A 17,215-nucleotide genomic window follows, 5' to 3' on the forward strand; every position below is an offset into this window, starting at 1 on the left:
CTCACTCTAATGGCACCTTTCACTTACTAAGATACTTGAAATTTTGCTCAATCATGTTAATATCTGCTCTGACTTATAAGAGCACTAGGTGGATTCAACCGGTTTTAAGCACAGGTGTTCATTTGAATACACAATTGTTCATTTGTGCTGTTGACTATTGAGAAGCCCAGGGGTACATTTGAATCATTTGGCTCTAACTTTTCACGAATTTTCAGACTTTATTTCTTATGCCTCCCCACAGTTTCTTTTAATAGTGGACAATAGTAAATTCCTTCCTAGAAAATTTTAATGTTCTAATCTAAACCATACAAATCAGAGAAAATGGGAAAGCTGTAACAAAGAATTACTTCTAAAGATTTTATATCAATCAATAACATAATGGAAAAACATAATGGCATGCAGATGATATTGAGAGTTACAATATGAAATGTAAAATTATAAGACAAACCTAGCATTTCATGTAATAAAAATGCCCCAAAAAATAATAAATTGGAAAAAATTAACAAAAAACTTAAAAAATGTTTTAAAATGCAAAATACGCCCCAAAATTTTAAAAAAAAATTCCCTATAAATCTAAAAAAATGCTCTAAAGGACAAAAAATGTCCAAAAATGCAAATATCATCAAAATCTGGGCCTTACTGATCACCATAAAAGTTGCTTTACTAGTATTTTCTACGAGAAATTGAACAATGTTGCTCACATTTTTAGCATAAGACGCCCATACATTCTTAAACAAGGAAATACCGTTGCAAAGCTGGACCATTAAATATTAAGAACTCCCCCTCTGTTGTCGCGAGATGTCGTCGGGAGGGTTCATTCATTATGAAAAACCTCATTCCAGGATCGTGTCCACCTCAGAAGTTCGAAATTCTCGTGGGACTTTTCCTTTCTCTCCTGTAATTTGTTCTATTTGATGGCGTGCCTTATTTCTTTTGAATAAGCAGGAGAATAACCTGGGATTTCTCGAAGGCTCTGCACGCATCTTCTTGTTTTCATTCCTGAGGACTTTTCTTTGAGCAAATGAAGAGGCGTAGAAAGAAAAGAAAAAAATTCTTTTTTAAACTCATCACCTCCTTCTAAGAAATAAAAAGAACCCATTATGTCGAAAATGTCTTTCTTTTTTTTAATATTAATTGCTTGGATGCGGAGTAAGAAGTTAGGATAAGCATTCTTTGCCGCAGTCATCGTTTCTGGAACAGCAACAATTGCCCACAATTTGTAGTGGAAGTATAGCTTTTTTTATTCTTTCTTACCAGTATTTCTTATCCATAGACGGGTGGTCGGGAAAAAGTTGGCCCCAAACTCAAAAAATAAAATCCTTTAAAAGTACTAATCATTATTGTATTTTAGTCAACAAAAGTATGAAGAATAATTCTTTAACTCAATATTCTTAATTATTATAATCCATACAGAGTGGTTCTGTTGTGAAATCAGTGCTGGATTACCCATTAGGCCAGACTAGGTCATGATTAGGGGCCCCCCTTAAAATGGAGTTTTTGAAAATAAATTTTAAAAAAATTAAGAGGAACAATGATTTTAAAGAAATCAATTTCAAATATATATTAATAAAATACGATAATTTTTTACATAATGTTAATCATATTTATTCATTATAGTTTATGTATTATAAGATTTATCAATGTTTTTTAAGCTCAAATTCGTCATTTTGATTTGCGCGAGAAAAAATTGAAGGTAGTGCGATAGCGTTGAGACTTGTTTAAACAAGAAGCAAAGAATTAAATGTTGTTGACATTATTGAGATGTTTTAGATGAAATAGAAGTTATTTAGTGCCTCATAATTTTTTTAGTGTTTTATAATTATTTAGTGTCCGTGATTCTATTTGATTAATCAAAAATTGCAAAATTATTTACTAAAAGGTGAGTGTTTATTTATTGTTTTATATACTCTAGAAAAAACTCATACAACTGGTCACTTTCAATCAAATTTTATATATTGAAATACTTATCATAATCGTTTTATGTCGTATAAAATGTAAAAAATTTAAACTGTTTGTTAACAAATTGAGAATCATTTTTAATTTTAATTATTTAATAAAGTACACTTTTTTTAAAATTTTCTGCATTATTTCTTTAGAATAACAAATGTCATTATAGCGTTAGCCGAACAAGGATTGCCGTTTCGAGGAACAAATGAACATTTTGGAGATAATAGGAACTACTTGGGTTTACTAGAACGTGTTGCTACGTTTGACCCGTTTTTACAAAATCATATTTCTACGCATGCGGATAAAGAAAGAGGAACAACGTGTTATTTATCAGAAACAGTTTGCGAGGTTAATCAACATTATGGGAGAAAAAGTTCGATCTCATATTATACAAGAGGCGTCAGCAGCTCGCTATTTTAGTGTGTCAGTTGATTAGACTCCAGATATCGCTCATGTAGATCAACTTAGTGTTGTTATTAGTTACGTTTCTACAAAAGATGGAAAACCTATTGAAAGGTTTTTGACTTTTTTAGAAATAAAAAGTCACGTAGGCGCAGACATAGTGAATCAGGTCTTACAATTTCTAAGCGAAATTTGTCGTTCAGATTTTAAGAAATGCAGAGGCCATCAGTCTTACGATAATGCTGCGAACATGTCCGACGCTTACGGAGGGATGCAAGCAATCATGTTAAATATCTATAGTTATGCGATTTATGTACCATGTGCAACGCACTCCTTGAATTTAGTTGGCCAAAATGCTGTGAAATGTTGTTTGTTCGCAGTGAATTTTTTTTTCTATTGTACACACATTGTATGCGGTTTTTTTTCAAGTTCAACTCATAGCTGGAACGTTTTAAAGAAACACATAGGAAATGAAAATATTTTGAAATCGTTATGAGATACGCGTTGGAAAGCGATTTCTAATTTAGTTGACTTTTATTTTGACGATTTGGAATATTTTTATTCCGAACTGAAACAGTTTCAGAGTTACATAAAATCAAAATTCCCATCAAAAACTCACTTCACTCATTCTGAACTTCACGAAACTTTATTTCAAGACAAACTTGGATCTGTTTTTATCCAATGTTGAAATTGCTCTTCACATTTTTCTAACTCTTATGATAACAAATTGTTCTACGGAGCACTCGTTTTCAAAAATGAAACGAATCAAGAGTGAGCAAAGAAGCGTCATGTTTCAAAAACGATTAGACATGCTAAGTTTGAAGTTTATCGAATCAGATGCTCTCCGTGAAATTAATTTTGATAACATTATCGATGAGTTTATTGATCGCAAGAGCAGAAAAAAAGAATTTTGAGTACCAATTTTATAATAGCGTTGATTTTGAAAAGTGTGAATAAATTTCAAATTTCTTCAAAATGTTGCGATTATTTTTTAGTTCTAATTTAGCAAAATAAAGTAAAATTTAATTTATATTATTATTTATTTTAACTACCGGTGTCTGAGTGGTAGCGCTCCCGTGCCACATGTCCTGGGTTCGATCCTCGGGCCGGCAAGGTTGACTCAGCCCTTCATCCCTTCAGTGGGTCGATAATGAGTACCAAGCATGCTTGGGAACGAAACACTGGAGGTTCCGCGTTCGGCTGACCACCTGACCGGAACATCTGCTCCTGCACCCCAGAGCCCAAGGTCAAGAAAACTGAGATTGGCACAGTAGGCCCTAGCCCTCTATGGGCTATCGCGCCACTGAGTTTAGTTTTTATTATTTATTATAAATGTGCTTTCTTAAATGAAAAGATATATAAATACTTTTATATTTGAATAAATGAAAAATATACGAGAAAAAAAAATTTAATCTAAGTGCCCCAAAAATTTGAATGGCCTAGAACGCTTAATCCGGCACTGTGTTAAGCACTATATTGTATAAATTCATTATGATTTTTGAAAGGAGATTCCTTTTGTTCCCATCTCTAATTATAAAAAAACTAAAAAATGATCCATGCAGAACTAGGCAAAACAAACAACAAAAAAAACTGCCCAAAGCAACCCCTTTTCATTTTACTGATGAAACTGTAAAAAGAGTAGGTTTAGTAATTTTTAACGTGACGATTGTTAAAAAATTAAACCTGATTTCTTTTTGTTATTTTCACTGAAAATAAATGTATATAAAGTAATAATCGATAATTAATACCTACTTTTTCATGGAATTTCTGAATTCATAGAAACAATGCACAGTGGCTCGAAACTCGTAAAAACTATCCAAAACTGATGCTTCAATTATACCTTCTAAAAATTATTATTACACAGGTTTTTGAATTTGTTGATTTAGAATATAATGTTAGAGATACAATAGTCAAGATAGATGAGCGTAAATGCCAAAAACAATATTTTTCTCATTAATCCGAGCTAATACTGTTCTTATTGCTATTCAGTACATTTAAGGTTGGCATATGTAACCACTATATAAATAGTTTCCAAAATTTTGTTATGACATTATGGAGAGTAACAATAAACAAATAATAAAGATCTGTTTTCTTATGAACTAGTTTTTAAAAAAACTATTATTTTAATAAATTATCATATTTATTGTTTATTGAGTTTATTTAAATAAATTATCACGCTTATATTATTAAGATTATAAAAATCATTACACAAAATATACGATATATTCTAATAATTTTAGTTATATTCTATAATTATAAGATCTTTTACTATGGATCTTGAAACACTTTTTTATAAGTACAGTATACTCTCGATATCTCAAAGTTGAAGGGATGTTAAAATGATTGCGAGTTTCCGAGATAAAAAGTTCAGAACTAAATACGTTGTAAGAAGTAGTAAAATATATTCTAAAATAGTACTCGGAAATGTAGAGTCAGGAAAAATAAGAATAGTAATTATGTATGCATTGGGAAAATTGACTATTAGTCTGAATAAAGCAATGATAATTTTATTTTTAAAAGTAAGACAAAAATAATGATGCATTTAATAGAAAAGTACTGACTTGCGATTAACTTACATTGTAATTTTTCCGAGAAAAATTCATTTTCTATTTCTAAAAATATTCGACATGAGAAAGTTTTGAGAAGATACTTCCACTTCTTTTACATTCTTGTTTGTTTGTGTGTGTTTTATTGTAACCACAAAAATTTAAAAATTATATGATTATAAAGGGTAGAAAACATGAATGCTATTTTTTTAAAGCTCTAAATCCATTTATTCAGAACATTTCGGAAGAAATATTTGACCTAAAGTTTTTTAAACTTTAAAAAAATGCGGAAACAATTAGAGAAGAGGAAAATTGTTTCAAATGTTCATTCAAATTGAATGTTTGAAGTTGGCTCTCTTCCACGAAAGGAAGTTGTGTTGCCATCTTTGAATGTACTGGGGGGGGGGTTGAAGTATTGTTTTATGAGTCATCATTTTACACGCTTCATCAAATGAGATTAAGGCAAAGTCGTTCGAACTGGTGGTTTATAAGAGTTATATGCATCTTTGGAAAAAGTGAAAAATTATACAATATACTCTCGATGTCTACTTTATAGTGCAAAACTATAGAAAACTGTTTTATTTTAAATTTTTAAAATTATTTTATTTCATGATTTACAAATGTATTGCCAACTGACTTTGTTTTTTTAACTAATAATGATCAAGATTGTTCCTCGACTACTCAGAATCAATTTTATTTGAATAAAAAAAAATAATTCTATTTTTTTTAAATTCAATTTAATTTTAGTACTGATTCAATGATGCGGTGTCTGAGAGAAGAAAATTTCACACAACTTAACAAAATGGCGTTGTGAAAGACTGCTTTTAATTTATGTGTTTTACTGCACCAAGTTCTTAGAATACCAGGGATGTTCAGAATTTGGCTTAAAGCTAGTGTTTTCGGTACTTGATAACACTATAATTTGAAAGTAAGATATGATAGACGTAAGAGACAGTTAACAATCTACTGGATGTTCATAGTATGCCAAGGTGTATTTGAAAGTGAAAATAATTCGCAAGTGTTTCGCGTTTTTTTACGATTTCTCAGTTTTTGGTGTTTAGATTTGACTACTCTCTTTGAATTGTATATGAGCGTTTATATTGGTGTTAATTTAAAATAAAGTGTTACTAAACACTATCCTTTAGAATGTTCAAATTCAAAAAGAGATACTATGTCACGATATACATCTCTTCGAATTGCGTAGATCGCAAAGGATTAATTATGAATTGGATATCTGCAAGTGAAGTCATGTGTGGATAAATCAGCAGCCAATCGGGTTTGTGATATATACATGACGTTGCTTGCAGGTATTCAATTAAACTTTATCCAAAAATTGATGCAGCGTGATAATAAACTAAACCTAAGAGCTTTTTACATTAATACGCCTTTCACTACCACGTGATTAGGCATAACTGTGTGATTTCAGCAGTATTCTTCATTTCTTGTTGTAAGTATGAAATAATTAAGAATTATCCAATTTAAATCCTTTTTTCTAGATCCCAGGAAGAACGAAGAAGAGTGAATTTTCGACGAAGAGGTTCTCCGGAATCAAAAGTAAATATTTCTTTAATCCACCTACATAATAAATGGGTCTGGATAATCTTATTAGTAGGGTGTTGGAACCCTGTCCAAGAAGTCGTGATTTTGATCCCCGTGGGGCGAAGACTCCCCTAGTAGTAAATGGTGACTGGTGCACGTTAAAACTGTCGAGTCATTAAGTCTTCCATGTCAAATAACAAATCATACCTTACTGGGTACTGAATTGGAGAAGGATCTTTCTCTGGTTCAGATCAAAATTACGATCTGTGGATGTATGATGAATAAGTCCGCCATGAAAGTGGACTGTGGCGTATGTGGGGCTGAAGTCGTATTCTTGTCCGTAGATGGCGCCACTGGAATACAAGAAACGCACCCTCTGCCTTAAATTCACTTCGTTGCCCCAAACAGGTTTGTTGGTATTGGCAAGTGTCACTAGAAACAACAATATAATAAATTTATTTTTAAGGACTGTTTATGTCCAAATTTTTGAACTCGAGAAATATAGGAATTTCTCTGTCCAAGAAATTGGATGATTTGTTGGATTCACACTATTCTTAAATGTCGCTGATTGGTCAGACGAAGAACTTGTTACATGCGCATTGTCCACGTTTCGATTTTTGTTTACAAATACTCATGAAATGCTCCTGAAGTTATTAGTATTATCTTTAGATTAATAACTGATGTAACAAAAATGAGTTGCAATACAATTGCAGTTGCTGCTATTATTGTAACGGTTGCAGCTACTTCAGTTATAAATAAAAAGAGTGAAAGGAGAACAAAATGATCTAAAGAATGGCTGTTGCCGCAGCAAAATGGGGGCGCATCATGCTTTCATGGCAGAATTAAATAAAATAATCCCTTCTTATTTACAAATTAGTTTTTGAATATCTCTCTCGCTTCACTTCATTCAATAAAAAAAATTACTTTTAATGATTTTATTTAATTTTAATAATAAAATATTCCCCGGAAAAATGAATTAAGATTATAAATTCATTCAAACCTATAGGCCAAATTACAGATTAAAGCTAAACGCAATCAAAATTATTGAAACAAACAGAAGATATTTAGGTTAAAATCTTAAGAAACGGAAAATGAAATGATCATATCCCCTCCCGCTGACATCATGAACTGATTGGTTAAGTGATATTAAGACATGCTCATTCAAGAGCTTGGATGATCTCTTACACGGTCCAAGCAAAACAAGTTTCAATCAATCTCGGTCCAAGCCTTTTATTTGCACGAATATATGTATAGATTTATTGTGATACCAGCACTAAAACCTTTATTTATTTCTCCCTTTTAGAATTTGGAAATATCAAGATCTTATCGGCAAGGTAAGATATAATTCCCTTTATTTACAGAAATGATCCGCCGCTTTATAATTTTTTTCAAAATACTTTAATATACCATTACTAGAAATAAACTTCCGGTTAAAGACTTAAAATGCTGCTGTTTCATTTTCTTCACTACTCGCAGAGGTAGCAGCATCCTATAAAAACAGTGTTAAGAGAACATCACTAGAGAACAGTGTTAAGAGAACATTTCGTCACTTTAAGTACTTTGCTCTAAAACTCTGTATTAAGTTATTTGTACTCTAGATTGTAGTCTAAAATTTAAATAATTTGAGACTAAATTAAAGTTTTCTTTGCTTGCTTGTAGAAAATCGAACATTAAAGGATTCTCCGATTGTAATCTGAAAATTAAACAGTTTCAAACTCTAAATTAAATTAAATGTTTTTTTTTTTTTTTGCTAGTTCGAAGAAAATGAACTCGTTTTAAAAGGTCTCTCCGACCACAACTTAAAAATTTTAACAATCGTGGGAATTCTGTATTTAAATTTTCAGATATTTGGATATAACTGGACAAGCTGGAAATCCTTTTAAATTTTGAAAATTTGCTTACAAATTTTGCATACTTTAAGGGAGTGATTTTAGCCGAAAATATTGAAATTTTTAAATTGATTTTATAAAACTAACTTTATATAGTTTCTTGAGAGTTTTTTGTTCTTCTATAAGTTAGTCACACGCTTTTATTATTTTTGAAGTTTTTAATAAGATAATGTGTGTTTGAAGAGGATATATTCTAACAGACTTTAAATATTCATTTCAAATGTCTTTTTATCTTCATAAGGCGTTACTCTGAGGGCAGAAGATCTTTTGGAAGAACAAAGACTGGCACCCATCAACTTTCTCAATCCAAGACAAGGTAATCTCTCTCCCCTCCCCCCTCTCAACATTTACAGCTTTACGCCTCAAACATTGTGACTTAATTCAAGCAATCTGTCAGAAAAGAAAAATGCAATCTTTACTAAAATGACTTTAAGTATGCGAATTGTAGGGGCGAGTGGGACATATACTCATTTTTAGACCATTGAGTCTACATTTTCAGACCTTTTTGGAGCCTCGCCTCATTTATATCTAAAAAGAAGAAGTCTTTTTATCTTTTATATCTTTTTTTAAGAAAGTTGTATTAAATAGATTTTTTTTACAAAAAAATTTTTTTTGTACTAAAAATTTAAAAAAAAGTTTTCTATATCAGTCATATATATTGGTTGAAGAAAAAAGTGATAGCACTTCGATGCTAACTCTATCTAAGCAATTTTTTTTGCATCAAATATTCTAGAAGATATAACAGGGCTTGTAGAAATGGGGTCTTTTTTTGCAGACGCAAAATTTGTATTGATCAAAATGAGCTAGATAGTTAAAAGTCTTTTTTTTTTCAATACCCCTACAATTAAAAAGACACTTTATTAAAAATTTATCAATCCTATAGAAATGATTTCAAAATTGCTGGCGTGAAAAAGCTAGAAAGAAGTTATAAACTTCCTCAATCCGTATTTTGCGTGGATAAAAAGGTCACCATTTTTAAAAGCTTCATGCATGGTCTTTAAAATTGTGTCAACAGTTTTGCCATTAGTAAAAATCCTCCAAAATGTTTGCTGCTAAAATAAGGACTGTTTATATAGAGCTGTTAGTACAGAATTATTTCCGTATTTTTGTCCAACCCTTGTAGATAGTTTATGCAACAAAATAGGTTACAGACAGTCTGAATATTCATAAAAACACTGTAACCCGGGGAAGTAATAAAAGCAGCTCTTATCAACCTTATTTTCGGGTGGAGTGCTGATTACCAAGACTCATGAACAGTTAGAATTAGAAACGGACATTTTATGACCTAAGAATCTTCCCTAATTTTATTTTTCACCTAGAATAGAAAAAATGCTCTTAAAAATAGAAAAATATGCTTATAAAATAAAAATATTCTCCCGTTCTTCTAAAAATTTATTTCGTTTTCATATAATAATCGTCAATGTAGTTTTTGCGAGTGGGAATTCGCCAGTCATGACCTGTCACGAGTCTTTCGAAAAACGGACACAATTTTCTAGGAATTTGATTCGGCTTATCAGAAGGAAAGTAGGTAAACTACAATGCATTTAATAGTATCCTTTAACCCAGTTAAAATGTGTGATGGGTGTAAAAATGAACAATATAATGCTTCTAAAGATCTCAAAAAATGCTCTAAACTTAAAAAATTTACTCAAAATGTTCTGAAATAAAAATAATGTTTCAAAATTTGTTATAAAAATGTTAAAAAAATGTCTTACTAAAGTAAAAAATGCTAAAAAAGCAACAACATCTTTTTCAATTGTCATCAAAACTCATACCTTATTTATAACATATATACAAGATCGTTTCTAATCTGGGAAAAGTAAGTGCAGATAATAAATTAATAAATACTTTTACTTCATTTTTCAAAAAAAAATTAGCTGTAAAATGTTTTAATATTAGTTTTTATCCTGTTTTCCGAGGTACAGGAAGTCCCACAAAAATCAAAAGCTTAAAATAAGAACATTTTCAAATGATTATTTAAGAGAGGCTTTTAAGGCCGAAATCCCATACATTTGAAAGTACCACGTTTTACTACAATTAAACAAAAAAAATAATGAAAAATGTTGTTTATTCTAGTAATGCACTCCTGATAACTTCAAAGCAGTGCTAATTTTACTTGTATTGTTCAATTCACATTGTACCAATACTTACAGCACAATATAACTCCTTACTACAACTATGCTTAACCTTTTGCTTAGGACTGGTACAACATGTGAACTACGTGTGATCGCACAGCATGAAACACCGTAAGCAAGGATTAATTTATGTAAATTGTAGTGGCAGTTAAAATCAGTTTAAATTTAATGTAATTAATCAAAAATCAACTATGAATGTTAACATTTCGTTACCACATTAAATATAAAAATGAATTCTTCCGCAAAATGCAAAAGAGTTGACAGAATGAAATTGAGAAAAAAATTATGGAATTGATTTTAATAAGTTAGGCTCCAAGGCACCTCTCAAGCAGATGATATATTGGAAAAATCGTAAAAAAATATTGCTTTTCAAAAAATCTGTATTTTTTCTTTTTACACATAAAATTTAAACTAAACGAACGATTCATGAAACGAACGCTGTAGGATTTCATCTCAAAGAGTTTTCTAACATTTTTTAGTTTCTTGAAAATTGAAACTATTTTTATTTTTCTAAAACTTAAAATTTCTTTTTGTATTTCATTGAACTTTTAATTATCCAATGTCTGAAAATTTTGCTTTTCATGATAATTTATTTCAATAATATCAAAATAATTGCAATTTAAATGCTTTTCATTTTCTTTTCACTGTTACAACATTTTTAGATAAATAAATTTCAAACAAATATCGTTTCTATTAATTAATTTCAAGTACTTTAAGAGTACACCATGCATTGTAATATTAGACATCATTGCCATCTAACACTGCAAAAACATTTGGATATAAACCTTTTAGCACAAACACATCCTATGCAGAAAAATTTTAGAGTTCTTTCATATTGTTGCAGATCAATACTGAAGCCTCTGCCACTAAGAATATCATCATAAAAAGAGTTTTTGTGAGGATAATTTTAAAAATACTACTTACAAACAAAGGATGTGTCTCACTTATTGAGAACTGCTATCATCAAAAGAGAAAAATGTTTTTAGGGGTCGAACCAGAATAAAAGAAATTTCAGAACAAATAACAACATCTAAAATAGTCAACTGTTGTGGTAGGCAAGTATACCAAGATCATTAGTTTAATTTAAGCAGAGCTGCAAACCCCGAAGCTCACCGGTGGATAAAGGGTCATCCTTTTCCTGGAAAATATAAAACCTTAAATAAAATTATTAAAAATTAAAACCAAATCAAAATATGTAATGGTTGTAGGAATGAGCTAGTGATTCTAAAAATTTCTAATAAAATTTAAAAAAAAAAATTTTAATATACCAAAACCTTAAAAAAATGAACTGAAAATCTACAAAGAACGTCGTGATAAAGCAAAATGAAAGGCATCGATGTAAAAAGGAAAAAAAAACGAATGCCATTAATATAAGGGCCTTACTTACAGCTATTATTTTCCAGAGACTTAATAATTGTTTCCCCAAAATACCTTAGATTCTAACTCTTCAGAAAAGTGTAAATATATTTTATTCACCAGAAATAAGAGAGGAAATAATGTCTACTCAACGCGTTGCTTGTGTGCTATTCTTTCACAGAAGAGCTTTTCTGAAAAACAACATTACCGTATCTCACAAAAAAATTTGGCATTATATGCGAGTGTCTTCAGAGAGTCATAAAAAAAGCATTCTTTCCCTTGAGACGTGATTATAGCATATAATGGAGTACAAACATGAAACCTAAAATGGAAGAAACTTTATCTGCTATTGTAATATTTATTACAAGCGAAACACAATGACGTACTCTGAATGTTAAGAAAATCTAAAATGATGTTAAAAACCTGAAATGTTGAACGCTTTCTTTTCTTTTCTTTCTTTCTTTTCTTTTCCTTACGGATTAAAAATTAAGGAGATAATTTACTTTTCGTGTGTTTTAAATGTAAGCTTTTTATATATATGTTTTGTTCTTTTTACTTTGAATATTTTCATGTATTTGAATATTTTTTGCTCCAACAAGAACTGAACAAATTATAGAACAATTCATGAATTTTTTTTATTTTATTTTTTTACATAACAAATATACACGGGGAGTTCTGAATTTGACTGATGTCTCTCTTACAAAAATTTTATCAAGGAAATCGCTGAAGTTAACCAAAGAACTGTTCTTTTTCACGACAGAGTAAAAAATTAATGAGAAGTTTTCTGTTTAGGATTCAATAATGTTTCCATAAATAAACTAGTAAATATGCCAAGTCATGGAAAAACAACTGAATAAAATTTTACCTAATAAAAATCAGAAATTATTCAAGAAAAATACAAACCAAAACACAAACAGGAACATATAAAAGGATAAGACGACAGGATGGATATTATGTACTTACTAATAACTTGCAAAAATGATTTAGAAATGTTTTCTTAAGTAAGTTGCCAGTTTTCAAAACATAAAATTAAAGCATGAATAGAGGGAAGTGGGATATATATTTTAAGACGCGTTCATATGTATATATAATGAATGATTTTTCCATGAAAGAGAAAATCAAATCAAAGGAGTAGAAATTAAAGAGTTTTTTTTATTTAGGAAAAGAAATTTAACAAATAGATAACCATATCATGTATGAAATAGTAGGAAACACAAAATCGGTTGAAGTTCTTTTGGAAAAAATAGCATCATACTTAAATGTATCGAAATATGCCACTGTGTGTCTGAATTGCAAAGTTTTTAATCTACCGCTCGTACTTATGGAGAAGAGACTTGAATTTTTCACTGGCAGAGACCTTCACCTAACAACGTTTGCTGTTTTTTTTATGTTTTATTTTATAGCTGGCGTTGAACAATCAATTCATTTTGTGTTTAATGACTATCAGTTAAAACTTCGTAGCTTTGTAAATTTAAACCCAACCCAAGAGACATGGGAACACTTAGATCGAGCATTGTGACAAGTTAGTCTATGTCGAGATTTTTTTTTATGGAACTTAACCCACATTTACGTTACATCGAGAGGAAAACCTCACGTGGTTATCTCGACGGCAAGGAATTCAAATTCATTCCTCTACCACTGATATTTTACCCTGAAGATATTTTACCCTGTACGTACCTCGAGCAGAATTCAAATCGACCAGTCATTTATGGAATTTGAGCCTGGATCACCTCATTAGCTCCTTTGAGAGTCATGAGAGAACGACTCAGAGAGAGACTTTAAGAACTCGAGGACAGCCCTCCAATTTCTAAATTTCATGGCTTTAGATTTCCAGTTCTTAGTTTTTAATTTTTTTCCCTATTCTCTTCTGCATACTCTAAACATTTTCTTCATTTTGGACTTTCACGTGCCTCAAAGTTTCGAATCGAAGACTGATTCTTTGATTGCGACACTTTAATCTCCTTATCTCTTATATGATACTTCTCCATTCTTTGTGAGTTGTTTCTCCATTATCAATGACATATTCGAAAAGTTTCCTCATTACCTTTCTTTCTTAATCAACAAGCGATCTTTTTGCACTTAAAACCACGATTCAATTCCATACTAATGGCCCCGTAGAACTAAATTAATGTTATTTTTTCATGATAACGTTATTTTTTCGTAATAATGTTAATTTTTATAATTTAGTGAGGCATCATTAATATTCAGACATGATTCACGGTGGCTCAGAGGAGAGAGCTTTCCCCTTCCAATGAAGTGAACCGGGTTCGAATCCCAGCCATGGCTGGTCGATTCAAATTTCACACCCGACTCTCACCAACCACTGTGCTGGCATAAAATATCCTCAGTGCTAGACGGATCACGGGGTAGACTTGCCGTCAGGCTAACTGTGGGAGGTTTAAGCGGTTTTCATCTCTATGTAACGCAAATGCGGGTTAGTTCCATCAAAAAAGTCCTCCATGAAGGTAGATTTCTCCTAATAATTGATCCAGGGGTTCTCTTGTCTTCTGGATTGGGTTCAAAATGACAAGGCTACAGGGTTGAACATGATTAGTCGTAAACTCTAAATTGGCAGTTCAACGGCAGTTATAACATAACGTACATAAAAATTATGAGAAAACCAGCAATATTAAAAGATAAATTAGATAAAAAAAAACATTTATTCCCTCTAAAACTTTTCTGAAGTACCTGATTAAATAAAGTGAGCGATATAAATAACGCAGATCATTCCTGAGCTTGTTCTGAACAATAAATCTGCACTTATTATTCGGAATGCCCTTCCTCACATTTAATCGAAATGAAGTGTCGTAGGGGATCTTTTCATTTTGGCTGCCTTTGTCATTGAATTGTGTGAAAAAGAGACCCAATCTCTCTGTCAAATAAATCACCTTTTTGACGTCCCCACCCCCACTTTCATCTCACTGTGTGGGGAGAATAGATCTGTTATGAAAGAATTCAGTCTCTGGATTCTATCAGGAACGCAGAACGAGAGTTAAATAAAACAATTTGGTATATTTTCTCATTGGGAATGTTATCGAAATCTCGGGATGCATCCGGGTTGTGTTTTATTGTGTGAAATAAGTCTCATTTTGAAAGGTACAAAATCATATCTGCTGTACGCTTTTTCCGAAAGATTGTTGTCCCCAGTGGACTGATCGTAAAGACACGGTTCCCAGTAGAACACCGAAGTCAAGCTGCTGTCAGTAAGCGGGTGGATGACCACTTTCACCAGCCTGCGTAGGGACCGAGGAGGCGTGGTATCGGCCCTTGTTAAACTGTTTGAGCGTTAAGGGCTCGACTTCGTGCACAGGTCTTCGGACTACTAAAGTGGGGGAGCCATCCCCTCTGCAGAGGATCAAAATGGCGATGGCAGGTCCTGGGATCATTCTCAGGGATGTTTCCCAAACGGTCGCCTATAGCCCATAGCGCAGCTCTAGCGTGACGTAAATAAAGTACCTACCGAAAGATTGTTTTCTGTGACTGTACAAAAGCAGAGTAATAGCATTAAAATCAGAATATATATATTTTTAAATTTCAACAGTATCTAAAATATAGGATAAAATCAATATTCGCCACCAGTCAGTCATGACAGATGTCGAGTCGACGCTAAGCACTGCTATCATATCATGAAATTTGTGTCGTAAAATAATATTGTTGATCAAAAATCTGAAGCGTAAAAAGAAAACGGAATTAACTTATTTCCTAATGCATAATAACGAAGATTTTGGTAAATTTAAACCTCATTTGAAACATTGCATCTACCTCTGATTATCTATAACTTCAAATTATTAAAGGAAATATTTCTGTTAGCAATACATTAAAAAGAAGTCTCCAAAAAATTTAATTTCCTTAGCAATATTTATTTTGCTAAAAATTACTCCCTTTTGCAAACTTATCCGACTTCTTATTGTAACCATCAAAATTTATTAATAATATAAATATTTGGAGCCATATTCCAGATCCACTGCATTTTTAAAGCGAAAGTGGTAGGTAAACGAAAGAAATATTCACTGAGTGTTAACAAATACACAGTCCAGTCATATTAATGTGACCACCTGTAAGAAGCCAGAAAACTTTCGATGAGTAAACAGCCGCGAGAAGAGGGTTCTTGTAGGTGTTCACCGGGATGTTGAACCATGCCGTGGCCAACTGCTGTTGAGGATCCATGGCGAGGTGCTCCTACATATTCTAGATTAGTAGTTTGGAACCCAGTTTAGTTGTACCCCAGAGTAGTTTGGAACGAGCTACGCACGTACTACACTACGAGCTGTATGACGAGTTGCATTGTTCTGCTATCATCCTGAAGAAAAGCTATTCCCATGTAAGGGCAGACAAGATCTTTTGTTGATCCTTCCACAATGATGAGTGCACTCAGAGAATGCCACGAAAACATTCTTCAGACCATAATGCTTCCAGCTTTGACCCTTCCGATAATTGTTGCTGGATGTTTGCTTTCACGTCAATCTGTATGGTGGATCATAAAACGTAATTCATCAGCGGAAAGTGGCCACTCAGTGGACGTTCAGTCGTTGCCGATGAGCATTATAGGTGCATTTACCGAGTATCTTCTGGTCTCATACGCAACAAATGTTCGCCGTCTTTGAGAAGACACCATTGGTAGTTCCTTGATCCGTCTGTTTGGTCATCTGTTCAACGGTTGCACGTATGTTGGTCAGAAAACATCTCCGTAACTGTCATTCTCCTCTGGCCTGTGAGGCACCTTATTTTCAACACGTCACTGATTTTATATTGTACCATTTTGCCATGCTTTTACCACAGTTTTCAGAGCTGCCCGTTTCGGAAATACTTTAACTCTTGGCTTGAAGGCCAATGATTCAGCCCTTTAGGCCCCTTTTCTGCACTGAGCTAACGCTTTCCGATACCATCGAACACCCTTTACATACGCTCCACTGCAATGTGCTGCCACTTGCCTTCTATGATTGGTTATTTCACGTTGACGTCACATTAATGGGATGGTTATGTATTACCACATTTTCTTATATAGTTGTTTTTCATATGTTGACCGTACTGGGTATAAAGCATGTATGGCAACGTTACTTTTAAAAAGTAACGAGTAAAAAGTAAAAAGTTCTTATTTTAAAAAGTACCGAGTAAAAAGTACAAGTACTAAACAAAAAAAGTAACGATTTAAAATTACATTTCTAGGAAATTGAAAATTCAAAGTAACCTAAAATTTTATTGAATAATATTCTTATGTTCTTTTATGTTCTTGCAAAATTGTTGTTATTTATTTAATTATTTTTAATTTTGAAAGTTATGGACATTAATTTATTTTTAAATTCGGAAGAATATGATATAATTTTATAATATAATCGTATAATATAATTTTAAAATCAAATATAATTTTAATTTCAAACTTTTTATGGATTTGCTCGTAAAA

General features: G+C 31.9%; 1 protein-coding gene across 2 annotated transcripts in view; it reads left to right on the forward strand.

Moving 5' to 3' along the window:
* The window catches only part of LOC107437036 (uncharacterized), a 325,463-nt gene that overhangs the window by 247,172 nt on the left and 61,076 nt on the right, over nt 1-17,215 (forward strand). For both annotated transcript variants that reach the window (XM_071181567.1, XM_071181568.1), the window contains 3 exons: nt 6,392-6,449; nt 7,738-7,768; nt 8,565-8,639. In XM_071181567.1, the coding sequence (XP_071037668.1) occupies nt 6,392-6,449; nt 7,738-7,768; nt 8,565-8,639 (164 nt within the window). The remainder of the gene's footprint in view (nt 1-6,391; nt 6,450-7,737; nt 7,769-8,564; nt 8,640-17,215) is intronic.

Source organism: Parasteatoda tepidariorum, chromosome 6, assembly GCF_043381705.1.
Source record: "Parasteatoda tepidariorum isolate YZ-2023 chromosome 6, CAS_Ptep_4.0, whole genome shotgun sequence".
NCBI classification, from domain to species: Eukaryota; Metazoa; Arthropoda; class Arachnida; order Araneae; family Theridiidae; genus Parasteatoda; species Parasteatoda tepidariorum.